Below are 16,049 nucleotides of genomic sequence, written 5' to 3'. Positions count from 1 at the left end.
ATGTCTTCAGAATTATGAAAGCTGTATATAAAACCCTATATTATATAGAGTCAGACATATAAAAGTGTTACCTTTGCTTAGTTATTCATTACATGAAATAGAGTGTCTAGTATTTGCTGGTATGATGAAGTCTTTAATAGATTTGGAGCAGTGTATTTTTAGGTGGTTTAGCATGTTGGTATCAAAGATCAAGGAAACAATTCTTAGCTAGGGGTTTTAGAAAAGATGAAGCAGTGAATAAAATATAGAATATTTGGGAAGTAAAACTGACCCAAGAGTGGGAACTCCTACATCTATCAGAAAAACTGCAAGCAGTCACTGCTGTGGTCAGCTGATGGATTCCAAATATATATGAAAACAGATATGGCTACTTCATGACTTCAAGACTTTTAAAAATGTTTTTCAAAACAAATCAATAAGACTTTCTGAAATGATCTTGTTTCTTGAAGATAGAGTATAATTTTAGTGGCAGAACATAGGGCTCAGATATGCTCATCTGCCATGGTATCTATGGAAATGTTCAATTTTCCTGTGTCAGCCATGGTATGATCCCTGTAGAGTGAGTATGGATACTCTGTTTTTTATTTAACCTACTGGAGGTGTTCTCTTTTGTAACTGGAAATACACTTTTCTGTCACAAATGTTCTCCCAAGGTGGACACCTTTCAGCTAGTATTTGGCACTTAATGAATATAGGCTACCAAAAGGAAGAAGCCAAACTAGTGCCTTTCACGCATTGTTTTTACACTTGTGATGAACTACTTTGGAGGAAGAAGTGACTACTAGTAAAGATGCATTATATTGAGTGAAATGATGCTCTAGTGCATTCTGGGACACTTAACTGAATCCATCATAACTAAATTGTTTTTCCTTCCCTAATAAAACAGGAAAAATAAGTTGAAAGCAGTTTGCCAATGGAGTGATTAGTACAGAGCAAAATACCAATAACCACTTATATCAGATGATCATATTAGTGGCCTGTTCCAGAAGTTATAGCAATCTCCAGATGCTTCAACGTGTAATAGTTGTTCCATTGTATCCAGGAGATTGTAAGACTTTTGTTGTTTTGATAAAAGGAGACTTTCTCCCCTTAATTTTTACAGCTTTTGGATGTTTACTGTATACTAATGCAAAAGCAGTCATCTGAATATTTTCTTTGGACTGGGACAGATCTTTTAAGTGTATATATCATGTTTTCTTCTCTTTCACTTGTGCCACTTGTGATCTTGTGGAAGCAGAATTGTTTCCATTCTCTTCTTAAAATTTTCTATCTAGAAAAATGAGAAAGCAAAAGGGTTGCAAATTAAAATTACACTTGAAAAATATCCTCTAGATAATATACAAAATGTGTTACGGTGTCATTACATTTGGACCAAACTACAAGGGAATTCTGCTTCAGAGAAATTCTTTCCTTGCAAGACTCTTGTTAATGCCAAAAGGTGATCTGATGCAGGATGAAATCTCTCTTTCTGAGTATAGTAGCTGCCTTATGCATATCTACTTATTACTTTTAAAAATAAAAATGCACTATTACATGCACTTGCATCATTCAGGGATTCTGAAAATTCTTTTCATTGTGTAATACCCATTATCTATTAAATTATTAAAAATACAGACACCAGAAGTATGTTGATTTGGGTTTTTTTTATTTCTTCTTCTTCTCTGAACCATAGTTATTTTCTTTCTTAATTGATAGGAAACTTGTGCCAGAATGGTGATATTCTGACATGGTTTGATAAGTTTAGGATAATATGTTATGCTTGCTCTCTCAAAAAGTAAATTGTGCAATATTTGTTCCATTGTTGGTGGGTAAATAATTGTATGTACACATGCACAGAACAGTTGAAATAAAGAAGAAAAAACCCAAAATTGGCAGCTTGGATGATATTCTATCTCATCAGTCCTGGAAATGATAAAAAGAATTATATCCTATGAATATGATGTATGTACTAAAAGACTATCATAGGCTGGAACATGCTAGCTTCCATTTCTAAGCATTGTCTGACTGAAAGAATGCAAATTACATTTTTCAGTAATAGAATGATTGCTTTTAAAAGTTGTATCCACAGATACTTAGTGAATGGGTTAACACAGAATTAGATGTTTGATGTCACTTCATCTGGGGAGTTTGTGTGCAATTTTTATTTGCTTTTGAACTTTATGTCTTTACCAGTCATACCTTGACCTTCAGGATTGAAATATGAAGAGAAAAAAAGTACTAATGAAATTCTGTCAAAGCTGCGGTGTTTCACCTGGTTTCTTATCCAAAGCAATGCAAGGCTTTTAAGAAAAATTCTAGGTCAGCCCAAATTCAGTCAGCACTGGGCTCAAGCTCACTTAAAAGGGTTGTGAGCCCTCACAAACCTTTTGAAGAATCTGGGCTGAGTTTCAAGTCAGTATTGAAACCTGTAATCAGGCAAGATTCACATGCTCTTCAATTTCCTTGAGAACATTTACCCATCTCTCCCTCAAGTTTTTGTGGTTTGCTGGGATTTTTTTTCAGTTTCAGCATAACAATGATGGAGCCGCAGTCTTCAAGTAATGATTACTAAATACAATGTTTTCTGCTGCAAACGTCCTGGCACTGCTCACCCTACACAGCAGACTACGTTGCTACTAATAAAAAGTATTTGCAGCATTGGACAAAACTCTGATCATTGTTGTGACTGCAGAAAGTATAGGGAAATTCCATTTGTGTATCTCTGCTACAAATTTCTCATGCCTATTTCAGTGTATATTGCATATTGCTTTTGATTGAAACATTTGTAACAGAAAATCAGTGATTATCTTTGTACCCTAATTATGCCATTACTTTTGTTTTTTGCCAGATTTAAAATCAGGATTTACCTTTCCAGAGGCAGTTTATCTACAATGTAGCAAAATGTTTTTAATTAATTATTCCTGTAGAGCTATGTCGGGAAAGTGGAATAAAAATAACTTAAAGGTTTCTTCTTTTTTAGATTTCTATATGAATTTTTTTACCATTTACATTTGTTACCAGGACAGTTCAGAGCCTCTTCATGTCCCAAAACCTACTGACTTTTAGGAATCCAAAATTCACCTTGCAAATTAGCAGGCCAGAAGTCCAGCAGACTCAAAAGGGGAATCAAGTACCAAACTAAAAAGCTTTCAGCTAAAGCATGAAGATCTTAAATCGGATTTAAGTTGTGTTATCTGATTAACTACATAAATATAAATCTCACCTAAGCACACATGCACAGAGCAGACTGGCAATTGCTTTGCACCTTGGTGATGCCTAAGTTAATGTGCATATTCTTATGAATTTTTTGTATCAGAATACCCATCTAAGTTAAGTGAAATGGGTGCAAAATAATTATGGGAACACTCATAGCAAATAGATCATTTTTTCAAGGATGTGTGGCAACGACAGTTTCTTTTTCATAACTTCCTTCCCATGATCACTAAATAATAATTTCCTTCATATAAAAACAGTCATGTTTTCAATATGGACCTGCTACACCCCTAGTACTTCACTAACTGATATGTGTACAGGGAGAGGGAAGAGTTTTTAATTGTAACTGTCAAGCAACTTTTAGAAAAGCTATAAGGCTGAATTCTTCCTATTCTTCATTCAGCTTTTCCTCAGTAGACATTTTTCCACATTCTCTAAGTTTTTGGAATCATTATTTAAGATCTGATTTTAAGTAATTTTCATTACTTTATTGTTGTTTATATTACTGCAAGATTGTTGTTTTTTCTAAGGGTTATCAAAGTCCATGTAGTTTTGTTTGTGTGGGGTCTTGCTGGATGGGGTTTTTTTTGTTTGTTTGCTTTTCTTTCAGAATTAATCTACATGGGTATATCCTCACGTGGTTTCTCTACATTTTACAAGTGACATATTTACAATTAAAAATATCCTGAAACGTCTTGATCTTTCGCCTTGTTACTAATTATTTGATTGTATTTTTACAGCTAAAATAGACCAAGAAAATGAAGAGAAGTCACTAACAGAAGCACATAAAAGGTAAGAAAGAACAATGCAGTAAAACCTTTCCTTGAAGAATATGCTTTTGTAGAGGTTGCTATATACAATAACCAGCATTATTTTATTTTTGAACAGTGATAGAGATGCACTCAGAAAACTAAATTATATTAGTTTATTGTCAATTTCAATTTGACAATTAGGAAAAAAGTTTGAAATTCTTTAGAGAAATATTCTGTGTGTCTCTTGTCATTCAGAAAATTTCCCAAACAACATAATTCATTAGGTAACACTTCCCATGCTTATAAAATGTCCATTTTATAACAAAAAATAGAAATATTTTTTAAAAATATACTAATGATATGTATAATTAAATGTGACTTCCTTTGCAGAATTACTAATAGATCTTCAAATAGTTTTTGTGGCAAAAAACCCAAAATACCTCATTAAATTTCATTACAGATGTATGCAGTTGAGAAAGTTTTCAAAATTGGGAACCTCACTGCATTGCCCAACTTGTGGTTTGTTCTGATGTTTTGGAAGAGTTCTCCAGAAGAAATGTTTAAATGGGACAGATAAATATCTGTCCCAACAAGAGATCAAAATATGACCCATGCCATTTATAGTCCAGATTTAGTGAAACTGGCAGTCTGTGTTTGTTTTTCTTTTACTAAATATAGCATCATCTTTTTGTACTAGCTACCACTGCTGGTGAATATATAGTAGTGAATATATCCATTATATGTTCCCAGAATTGTGAAGTCTCTCAATAGGATTCCTGTAAAAGATATCAGTATAAAAGTTTCTAGTTTTTATTATGGTTTGTTAGCCATCCTATGGCCTTGGTACCCAAATTTGCTGCCTGCAGTAATGCCACAGTGAGACTGACATCTTTCCTGGTACAGCACTACATTTTCTCTCCGTTGCCTTGGGCCATGTACTGAAGATAATAACTGAAAAGGAAGCCAAGCGTGGAGTGTATGTTCCTCTGACAGAAGAACCTTCCTTCTTACTTGTAAGGAGATGGTGGGTCCACCATTGGTGTTGAGGGATCATGATGGAAAAAAGTGCAACAAAGGGAATATTGCTTTGGCTTAGTATCATACCTCTTGCTCAAATATACGAAAGGCATTCCTGACATTTCCTGGGTTTGTTTAGCTGCTCTGTTACATAATTCTTATCCTTAACATTTTCCTTCACAATGAAACTTTGAGAGAAGATACTGCTCTTAGGAGACTTTTGTGGTCGCTGACTGCTCTTTTAAGGAAACTGTTTCTCCTGTAAAAAAACGGATTAGACTACAAGTCATGAACTGACAGAAATCTAATGACAATGGAATCTGCAATCTGTTCAGAAATCTTGTGACTTGTCACTTTCTTTTGGTGTCTAATTCATTCTCTGTTCTACTCTTTTTCCCTGACCAGGCTGGAACCATGATATCAGAAACTTCCCATAGGTTTATTTAGCATCCACAATATGGGGCAAGAAAGCAAACTGCTCCGTAGATTCTTATTTAGCTTGGTCTGCTCCTTCTGACTTATCCTAATTCTTTCTTTTCCTGCCATGTTGAATGTAGCAGCTCCTTTTATATAGTTTATCTAAGAAGAAAATTCAGCTTCATTGTTCCTCTTTACTGTGCATATCTAGCAAGGATATCCACAGGCACAATCTTTTGTGGAACATATGAGGGACTTATGCTAGGACCATATTGAAACAAAGTAATTTTGTACTAGCATCTATGTTACATTTACTTTCTTCCTTCCACCTTCCCACTGAAATTCTTGATCAGATTAGTGGTATTTTTTAAAATAGTCAAGACTATTTTAACATATATATATAGTTTTAGTATTATGTGTAATTATTTCACTAAGATCTTGAATTTAGCTTAGAAATAAAATGCCTGGGATCTGTTTTGGCAGTGGTGGGTGAAAAAGAAGATGAGAGCTTAAAAAGCTAAATAAAAGATTAGTTACATTTGACTAATCATAGGTAGAATAGTAGTGCATAGGATGACTAGACAAGCAAGTAGTGCAAGGAAAAGTGATGGATTAGATGAAGCAAAGTTAATGTGATTAATGTGCTTGGACTTTCCTTGTTGAAGTGGATAACTTCAGCCCATGTATAAGTTCAGGTCTACTGCATGAAAGCATTCCTTTGCCTTTCATTAAAAACTATGAGTTTTCTTTTTTGTTTTTGTTTGTTTAGTTTGGGTGCAAAATATTAAATCTGATGTCTCCATTAAAATACAAAAGTCTAAAAGAAAAACTCTTGCAGCAATAACAAGAAAATATTTCTGAAATGAATAATGATTTGAAGGAAATGCAGTAATGTGTATTTTAAAAAAGCTCAATTGTGCAACAGATGAGCTGAAATGGAAAGTTAATCTTACACACAAAATAAAGACAAAGAAAATGGAATGTCTGCTCCAGGGACTCCATACAGTGTATAGCTGTTCATTTGTCACAAGTGAGAAAATGTTTAATCAGTTTTGAAATGATGTATTCTCTCTTTATTTATCGTGTTTAGTGACTTTAAGAGTGTCAGTATGTAAAGTGTTTATCCAAGGAATGGATTTCTGGCACATGGATAAAATGAAAAGTGAAATGTTTAGCTCGCAATAGGCATATGTTCCAAGATCTCTCTGAGTAAGTATCCTGAGATGAGAAGAAAGCACACAGGTCTGTGTTTATCTAGCTTACGCAGGCAGACAAGGAAGGCTCCAGCCTGGTATTAACACTGAAGTGACATGGAATGTCTTCACCAAACCCCAAACAATTACATCATTCCCTTAACAATATTGATAAAGTGTAATAAGAAAGAACGTGGCACTTTCCAATTAGATCCTCATTGCTAAATGCTTGAGAAACTGTGAAATACTGTCAAGTTAAGGTTTGGGAGGGGAGGCAAAAGAAGTAAAACAGAAAAGAAAGAGGAGGAGGGGTGAAAGAGGTGCTTTTATATTTTAGGGGTCCTCAATTTGGTGCCTTTTTTTTAAACTTTAAATTATATTCTCTGTCCAAGACTCACAGTATATGGTCAAATCACATAGCTGTGTACAACACTTAAATTAATGTATAAATGAAATTTAACATCTTTAAAAACTGGGAGATAACAGTACACTTTCCACAAAGGAACAAATACATTCTCTGTTTTCTGTATTTTCATTTACTTAGCTTTAAATATCTTTAATTTTTCAAGATATTATTTTATTTAAGCAGCAAGAAAAAATTAAAAGCATTATTGTTTCCAGGTATGCTTAATAAAATTTTAGAATGAGATAGACTTCGATCTCAGTATCCATAGCAAGTAGGAACCAAGACTGCAACAAAATTATTGTCCAAATAATATGACAAGTGGTGTCTTGTTTACCATGCTAGGATAAAAGGTAATAACAACAGCAGCAATATAATTTTGCAGACTTATAGTCAGAAATTAGTTAGTTACTTTTCTTGCACTTGATTTCTGAAGAATCAGTAGTTAAATAACCTGACTGGAATTACTAAAAACAGCATTATCAGAAACAGTGAAGCTGAGGGTCCTCTGCCTTGCTACTTGAATAACTACAGCAATAGCAAGTAGCTTTACTACTTTCTTATAATACCTCACCCAGTACTGAGTTCTGATCTTCTTGGAAGGCTTCCAGATTCGTGTCTTTTTCAGAAGAAAATAAATCCAGACTTTTAACACTGATCTCTCTTCCACTGAAACAGTTAAGATGATCTTTTTTTCCCATTCATGTCTTCTTGGAATAACACCTAGAGAGTTATTAAAAAATTGAACTGGAGACATTTGGGTTTTATATCTGAGATACAGTCAGATAATCTCCAATTTTTTCTGCTGTCTCTCAGTCTAACAATGAAGCATCAGATTCTAAATTCAGTGCAGTAGCACTGAAAATTGCCCAGTTACTTATATTTCATATAATTTACTCGTATTTAATATAATTTACTCATCTTGCAGTCACGTAAGAGACAATGTATGCTGGAAATTGCTTAAGAATGCATAATGAGAATATATATTTGTTTTATTAAAGATCAAACAGTGGACTTTCTGCCTTTTGACGTAAGTATCAACAGGGGAATTTAGGATGTGTGTGGCTTGGTATGGAATGCTCATCTTTCCATGTCAGGATATTTTTATTTGGTTTATTTATAATTTGCTCCCATTACTTGCACATTCCAGTGATTTTTAGACTTTTAAGTGCTTCCTAAGTGTAGCCTCCCAGGCACCTCTTCTGTTTTCAAGACTTTTAATAATCCAGTTAGAAATGTGTTGTGGCTTTCTTTTGCTGTAGCAACAAAATGACATTAATTTTGAAGAGAGATGTTTACTTTTAAAATTCCCTGCAAAAAAAAAAATACTCCTGACACAACACTCTTTGCAGACTTCCATTGGCTTCACTGAACATGAGACTTGGGGAGGAACAAAGCTTTACACCTGCTTATGAACTGACAAGTTGATGACACTTAGAGAAATAGCAGACAGTATGGTACAATGGCACTGCTGAAAAGCAACACCTCGAAATGTAGCACCTAAGTCTGGTAATCCTTTAAAACATTAAATGTTCCTCCCACCTCACTACCCTCCACACAGTGTTTTGGATTGTTTCCAAAAGTGAACTGTAAAGTTAAAGTGAAAACTGAGTAAATGATTGAAATAAAGTGGTGAAAAGCTTAGAATGGAGAGAGGTATGAAGTTAAAAAAAAAAAAAAAAAAAAAGAAAGGCAAAACAACAGCATAAAACTTTTAACTGAAAGGCAAGAATATGCTTTTGGACTCTGTCTTTCACTACTCTTTGACCATTCATCCTTTGTTGGTTCCTTTACTGTTATGTCTCTCTTCTCGCTGTGTGGCTCCCAGCGTGCAGACTTGAATTGCTTACGGTAATACATTTCAGACTGTAGGTATACATTAGTTGGATCAGCAGAAAGTAAATACTTGGTGAGCAAAGGAAATGTGTATAGAAGGAGCTTACAGACTGTTAAACAGTTTGGATCATTCTAGTTTAGTATCCTGTCTCTGACAAAATATCAAGACCTGTAAATATGCCGTAATGGAAACTTAACCAGCAGTTTAGTTATGTCAGAAAGTCTCTGCTGAAATATGGGTAATTAATCTTATTCTGAAAGATGAAGTCCTTGTCCTTTTCTGAAAATATTTGCCGAACAACAGAAGTCCTTAACTATTTGTAGGATTGATTTTGCATATAAGAGCATTACCTTTCTTTTAAAGATGACTGCTTACTTGCTTAGAAAAATAATTTCATTTCATTGCTTTTAGATTAGTTTGCATTTAATGACAGTGATAGTATGAACAAATGGTAATATAACTTTTAACACACTGGGATACAATGCAGAGATCTAATGTTCTACAATATAAACTGATCTTTAAGCAACTTATTACAAAGTTAATGGAGAGGATTTATTCTTAGATTGTACAGTAAAAGATAAAGGATAATAGTTTAAGGTGCAACTACAGTTACACAGCAAAGTAGCACTGATCATAATACATCTAGGTAACACCCTGAAAACAATATAGTTAAAATAACTTGATCAACCAAAACTAATACTATGGCGTTAAATTGAGAATTAAAAAAAAAAAAAAAAAAACACAAAACAAAAAAACAATCATGTAGCTAATGTAATTAGTGGGGGAAAAAATACAGAAATTGAAATATTTCAATGTTGCATATTTTTTGGATTCCAGTTTATGCCCAGCAGGTGTTTCACTGAGTAGCCCTCAAAAATTCAAGATACTCCTCTTGAGCTGTTGCAGCTGAAATAAAATGCTTGTGTGCATGTGTGATTAGCTACATTTCCTCTCCATTGTGCATCAGCTTCTGATTATGCAGTAGGATTTTTCTTTCATTATATTTTCCACCTGAGCTGTTTGGTTAGATTGTTTCCTAAGACCTTCATAGTACAGTGTTCACATTTGCAATGACTGTGACTTCAATGTGGATAACGTGTCTTTTTTACTCTTATGTCAATTTACGTCTACAGTGGATGCTTTCTTTCTTGTTGTATGTTAAGATTTACTTTAAGTATTATTAAATTATACTGTTGTTGTAATGTATATGCAAATAGAAAAGCAGAATGTCAAGGAGGGGATTTAATTAGGTCACAGCTACATTAACTCGTCCGGGAACGAACCAGTAGTAATCTGTATGATATAGGTCATTCCTTCCATAGCAATTTCCAGCTGATGGAAGGCTGCCATTCACAAGCCTGTCACAGTATAGGGTTTGCTTCAGCTTACTACTGAAACTCCACTGTTCTTCTCATACATGGAGATGAAGTGATTAGGAAAAAAAATTGCTGTCTCTTTAACTCTTCCTCACTTTTATTTCTCAATCTTGTTGCCTTGTTTCTTGATTGCCTTAACGAGCTAGTTCAGAAACAGCTTTAGTGGGCCAGATCCCTCCTGCACTGTGTCTTAAATGAATGCTTCTCATGAGATAACCTTGCACACTTCTCTCAACTGCTGCCTATAAGATGGTTCTACCTTAATCAGTCTGTTGAGGAGGTAAAACTTCTTTCTTCACCCTAAGGAAAAGAACTAGGGAAATGGTCACCCCAGACCAGAAACACCATGAAGCCTTTGTGTAATCCTTTGAAGGGATGGGAACAACTCTTCCAGACATGAGATAGCACTCCCAAGCCAAAGGAGTACGGTTTATTTAGCTTTGCTTGTATGTGTGAATATTGAGTACTCTCAGATCCAGAGTGACATGGTTATTTAATACAATATTTCTGTTAATTCTATTGGCTGCCACCTTCTCATTTAGATTTAATCCTTTAAAAAATGCTACGCATTTTCTGTACTCATCTATACTAAGATACTGTCACCACTATGAAGGAAATATATTGGGATAACTTCAGAGTTGAATCTTAAATGCTTAACATTTGAAAAATGCACGTAAAGACCTTTTCAACCTGACAGTTCATCAAGATAGATATCAAAGTCTTTCAGTTTTCTTTCATGGTATTTTGTTATAATTGACTCTGAGAATATGAAAGCCCCTATGAAAACAGTTGTATTTTCAGCAAAGGCTGGATTTCTTCAATTCATAGCTGTACTGGCCTATGATGATATTAGTGGATGCATGTTAAGAAGAGAGTGCTTGCACATTGAATTAAGTAAGAACACTCTACAGAGCAAACGCAAAATATTAAGATGAAACTGTTATCACAAGATATTTAAAATTCTATAATAAACAAGTATTTCAGGGCATTTTTATTCTATAATTTTCAAAGAACAGAAACTGAATTCTAAGTTAGACTTGAGCACCAGAATGGAAAAGAGAACATGATTATGCCCAAAACCCCCAGTGTATTAATTTCATTTGCTATATTTAGAGTGTATATTTGTCAATTCATATATATAAAATTTAATCTGTACTGAATGATATTCTTAGAGCATGGGTTAATCTTATGTGTGCCTGAAATCTGGTAAACCATGTGTGTGCTTTCTGTCTAGATATCTAAATAATCTGTTGCAGATTTAAGACAAATTATTATTTCATCATGTAATTCTTCTTATTATTTTTGTAGATAAGACTGACCTTAGCTTTGCATGAATTTCAGTTATAAAAGTGAGCCATACCATGAGAGCAGGGAGATTACAAGGTTGAGGTTGATGTCAATAAACGCACAACAGTTGTGCACTACTTTCATATGTAATTATAACCTCTTTTAGCAATAATGATTCCTCAGGCTTCCTTTGTGCTAGACAATGAAGATGAGATATGTTAATAGAAACATCTGAAGTCAAGTTGGGCTTTAACATGAGGCATTTAGTTATTTCTTACAGCACTGAGGCTAGGAGCTTGTGTGTCCGATCACTGCTGTTGAAATTCATTCTACCGCTCTATTCGGTGTCTACTGGCACAGTCTTATTTCCTGAATTGTCTAAAGGTTATTTAATATGTTTGAAGCTCATATGTTAGCCTTTTTAAGTGAGACAAATAATTTTCTCTTGGATATATTACTAGGCCTGACTTTGCAGTGCACACAATTACATAACGCTGTTTTACACATGCTTATATTGTCTATGACCAGTTTAGCACAGATCTATCCATGTGCCTACATAGCAGCTTAGCTGGCACACATGGGCATGATATCCACACTAACATAAAATTAAAAGCAGTAAACTCCAAGAACAAGAGCCTATACATTCATGCAAAGTGTGCAGATTACATGGATTACAGTTAACACCAATGCATCTAGGGAACTGTAACTACCTCAAGCCAAGTTTTTGAGAGAAAGTTGAAGTCCGTTTAAAGTTGTTATTTTAAAATGGCAAAAAAAGCACATACAAATTAAAAATGCATTTAGAGAGTCATGCTAAAAATGTGTGGGTTTTTTTCTCAGAGTTGCCTGTTCAAATACAAATGTCAGACACAAAAAAGAACACAAAGTTAGTTTTATTTCTAATGTATTCTCTCAATTCATATTTTAGTCTGTATAATATTCTTGAACAGAGACTTAACCTTTAAATATGCACAACAGAATTTAGCTTCACATGGAACCCCAGTTGCTGGGTGAGCTGTGGATGACAAGTGCTTTGTATGTGATACAGTGAAGGTAGCAAAAATACTTCTAACCTACATTTCCTGATCTTTGATTTTTAAATGGACAGAGGCTGACTCAGTCTATGCAAAATGACTTTTTAATATATTTTTTTTTGTCATCAGAAAAGTTCTGCCTTCCAAGATAGATCCCTCCTGAGGAAATTTAGCACCTAATGCTATGATTTGGCAAATTTCATCATACCCAACCAATATACTTTAATCTAGACCTGATAAAATTATTTTCTAAATTAAAAAGACCTGTGAAAATCTCATTTCTCAAATTCACTTTCCAACAGAAGTATAATTTAATTTAGTTATGGCCATATTATGTTGCTGCTTTGCAACTTTCTGTTACGAAGCACTTTGTTCCTGAAAGACAGGACTAAAGAAATACTTACCCATTGAATGAAGTAAATATAAGGGTCTGGAATAACAATTTAAACTGAGGTTGAAGTGGTAATCTCATATGTGAAGGGTTTATTCATTGTTAGCACCATGGGATCATCTGTCTACCTAAAATTTAAGTTTTCACTAAATGTTTGAGTGCAAAGTTATACTCCTAGTACCTATTGAATTTACAGTCTGTGTCACAGTCTATGCTCTGCTTCAGTTAATGGATCTGCTGCCATCCGTATAAAACATGGAAGTTGTGCATTTGTGTTACTAATCAATATATACAGCTGATAATATTGATCGTTGTAGATGAACATTAAAGATGTAAAACATTCCTAGTATTGGGAAGGAGAATGTCAAAATTCTTGTGAAAAAGACAGATTGGCCTATCGAAACAATTTTCTGTTCTTCCCCTTGAATGCTTTTTGTTTGGCTTTTGTTGGGAGAAAAAAATGGTACTTCAAAGGTAGAGGGATTTTTTTGGTTGTTATTGAAGCTGTTAATTTTCATCCGTTGGAGCAATAAAAAACTTTTTTGTTTAATATGAATTTATAGGAGGCAAGGGACTAGAGATGAGGGAGATGACTTAGGATTCAAAACATTGCAAATGTTTGGCAGGTTTTTTTTAGAGGAAAGGAAAAATCTCTTGAGACCTTTGTTTTCTAAGGAACAATATTACAAAATACATAGTTACACAATATAAATTGGCAAATGAAAGAAGAGATTAATGGTTCTGGCAGCTAACTTAAGATGGCATATTATCTCAACTTCCTTTTTAAAATAAGAAAGTTTCTTTTCTTCCTTCATAAAAAGGGGCGAAAATTAAAGGACAACAAGAAATTTCTTACCAGCATTTAAGTACTAGATATCTTGACTGAACCTATATTTAACTTTTATATTTTCTTACTTGTAGTTATGCAGGACAAGGGACTGCACTGAGGAGAGGCAATGATTTTTCACCTTTTTTTTTTTTTTTCCCCAAAGTAAATGATGTGAAGTTCTAGCACAGAGAAGGACTCTCAACAGAATGCAGCCTTGTCAGAATACTATACCGATAAAGTTTCTCACAGTTTTGTGCTATTTCAATAACCAGGATACTGATTCTCTTTCATTTTACGTAATTTTTTGTTACTTTGTTGAACTGCTTGGTATTCTGTCTGAACACAAACTGTCATTAGTGCTTTCAGATGTTGAGTACACAAAGAGAATGCGTACAAAGTCTTGGCCACTTTATAAAAGAAAACAAGATAAAATACAACTCATGTCAGATTTAAAGTAGTAGGAGGCACATACAGTCTTTTCTTTCCCTTTTACCTTCTTTCTTTTGATACACTATGCTTAGTTCCAAATTTTATTTGTGAGTTTAATCAAACTAAAATGCACCTTAGCAGCTGCAACCTGACTTAGAACTGCTTCTGAAACACAACTGCTTCACAGAACTAACATAGTACCACCACTAACAGTACCTGTTCTTAATCCCAAATGTACATAAATAATGCTTAGCAAATTATAAAGGCAAACCCAAATAGTCAAGAATATCCAGGTTTGAACTGCAACCAAAATATGTAGTCTGTTAAACAGTGCAGAATTGTAGAAATACTTTTTTCTGCTTTTAAGTTCACATTGAAACAAATTTTTACCGTTGCATGTGATTTAGTTTGCTGCATGGGGAAACTGGATGCATGTGTGTTTGTGCATATGTCCACCTTTCCTCAGAAAGGTCAGCCAGGGCATGTCTGTAACTGTGGTTACTTTGCTATTTGTTTGGCCACGGAAGCCTGATCAAATAATGCTGAGATGAACCTACTGGTGTCCATTGTTTAGCATTGCTGATTTTTTGATATATTGCTTTCTCTTTCCTTTTTTTCTTTTTTTTAAGCAAAATAGGTATTTTTGTTGTTTCCAACTGCTCTAGATCCTCTCCCTCTACTTAGAGTGACCTACCACGCACATTTGCATACATACGCGCATGTGTGGAAACATATGTTATACATATTTATAAACTGGCCAGTGCATCACAGACAGAAGACTTGAATCTGAATCATTGTCTGCAGCTTTCTGGTTTCAGAATGGAATGGAGAAAAAACCTGAATAATCTATAGCTGCTCTTAAAATATTCCTAATGGACCAGATCTACTAGCTAGAAATGCTGTCAATGACCCATTTGCAACGTGGATAGGTTCTTTTCTTTCTCATGTGATTAAATTGGTTTGGCTGTTATTACATCCATTCCTTTCTTCCCTCCAAATATAAAAATCACTTTCATAGTCCCATAGTTGTACACGAGGGCGCAAGGAGAAAAGTCCAGTGATTCATTCATCAAATTTACATATTTGAGTAAGAGTAAGCAGTGAGTTCAGACATCTCAGTCTGCAGTAATTTTTCTGAATTACATGAACACTTGAACCAAGGAAGTTAGAAGACAAGAAAGGGAGAAAAGGAACTAACCATCTTCCTTAATCTTATTTCCTAACTTACTTGCCAGGGATGAGCAACTCTTAAGTTGTTTTGAGAGAGTTATGTTATTTAGTTCTCCTTCAGGGCCAGTATGAGGGATGTGAAACCCAGTCCGAAAGCTGTTTAAAAAATTCTGGCTTTTGCCATGTCAGTATAAGACAGTGGTGTGATCGTCACTGGCTTATTTTTAATCATGCTTGAAAAGTCAGGCTGTTTGAAGCAAAGACAGTGACCTCCTTTACCTCTTTTAATCCCGGAAAATAACTTGCATGCCCTTCCTTCCCTCTTCCATGACTGCAAGATCTTTTCTAAGACACATTCTTTTCCTTTAAGACACTCACAAAGCGTACAGAAAACTAGGAACATTTTCATTTGAGAAATGGACACTAAACAAGCTTGGCAATACTTGTTTCATAATAAATGATTAATTTTCCAAATAGGTGAAGTGAAATTCAGAGAGGTCAGATGAGTTGCTCAAGGTTGTATGATGCAGAAATTAATTTGGATATAGAAACAAAAGGCTTTTGAACTCCAGTCCCTTATTTGATAAAAAATGCTATTCCTAGTCAGGACTAGCAACAATTGTATTTGCAGATGTTTTGTTCCAAAATCTTCTGAAGAATCAATATGAAAATTTGACTGGGCTGCCTGAGAGAAAAACATCAGAGAAAAGGTGTTTATTGCC

The 16,049-nt window shown here is 34.4% G+C and overlaps 1 protein-coding gene across 8 annotated transcripts in view; it reads left to right on the top strand.

Annotated features, from left to right (window-relative positions):
- Window positions 1–16,049, top strand: part of FMN2 (formin 2) — a 155,826-nt gene that overhangs the window by 119,975 nt on the left and 19,802 nt on the right. For all 8 annotated transcript variants that reach the window (XM_050314237.1, XM_050314236.1, XM_050314234.1 and 5 more), the window contains one exon: window positions 3,933–3,984. In XM_050314237.1, the coding sequence (XP_050170194.1) occupies window positions 3,933–3,984 (52 nt within the window). The remainder of the gene's footprint in view (window positions 1–3,932; window positions 3,985–16,049) is intronic.

This window comes from Myiozetetes cayanensis, unplaced genomic scaffold (assembly GCF_022539395.1).
Source record: "Myiozetetes cayanensis isolate MyiCay16 unplaced genomic scaffold, myiCay2020 scf2-11, whole genome shotgun sequence".
Lineage (NCBI taxonomy): Eukaryota > Metazoa > Chordata > Aves > Passeriformes > Tyrannidae > Myiozetetes > Myiozetetes cayanensis.
Note: the sequence above shows the minus strand (reverse complement) of the source record. Positions and strands in the feature narration are given on the sequence as shown.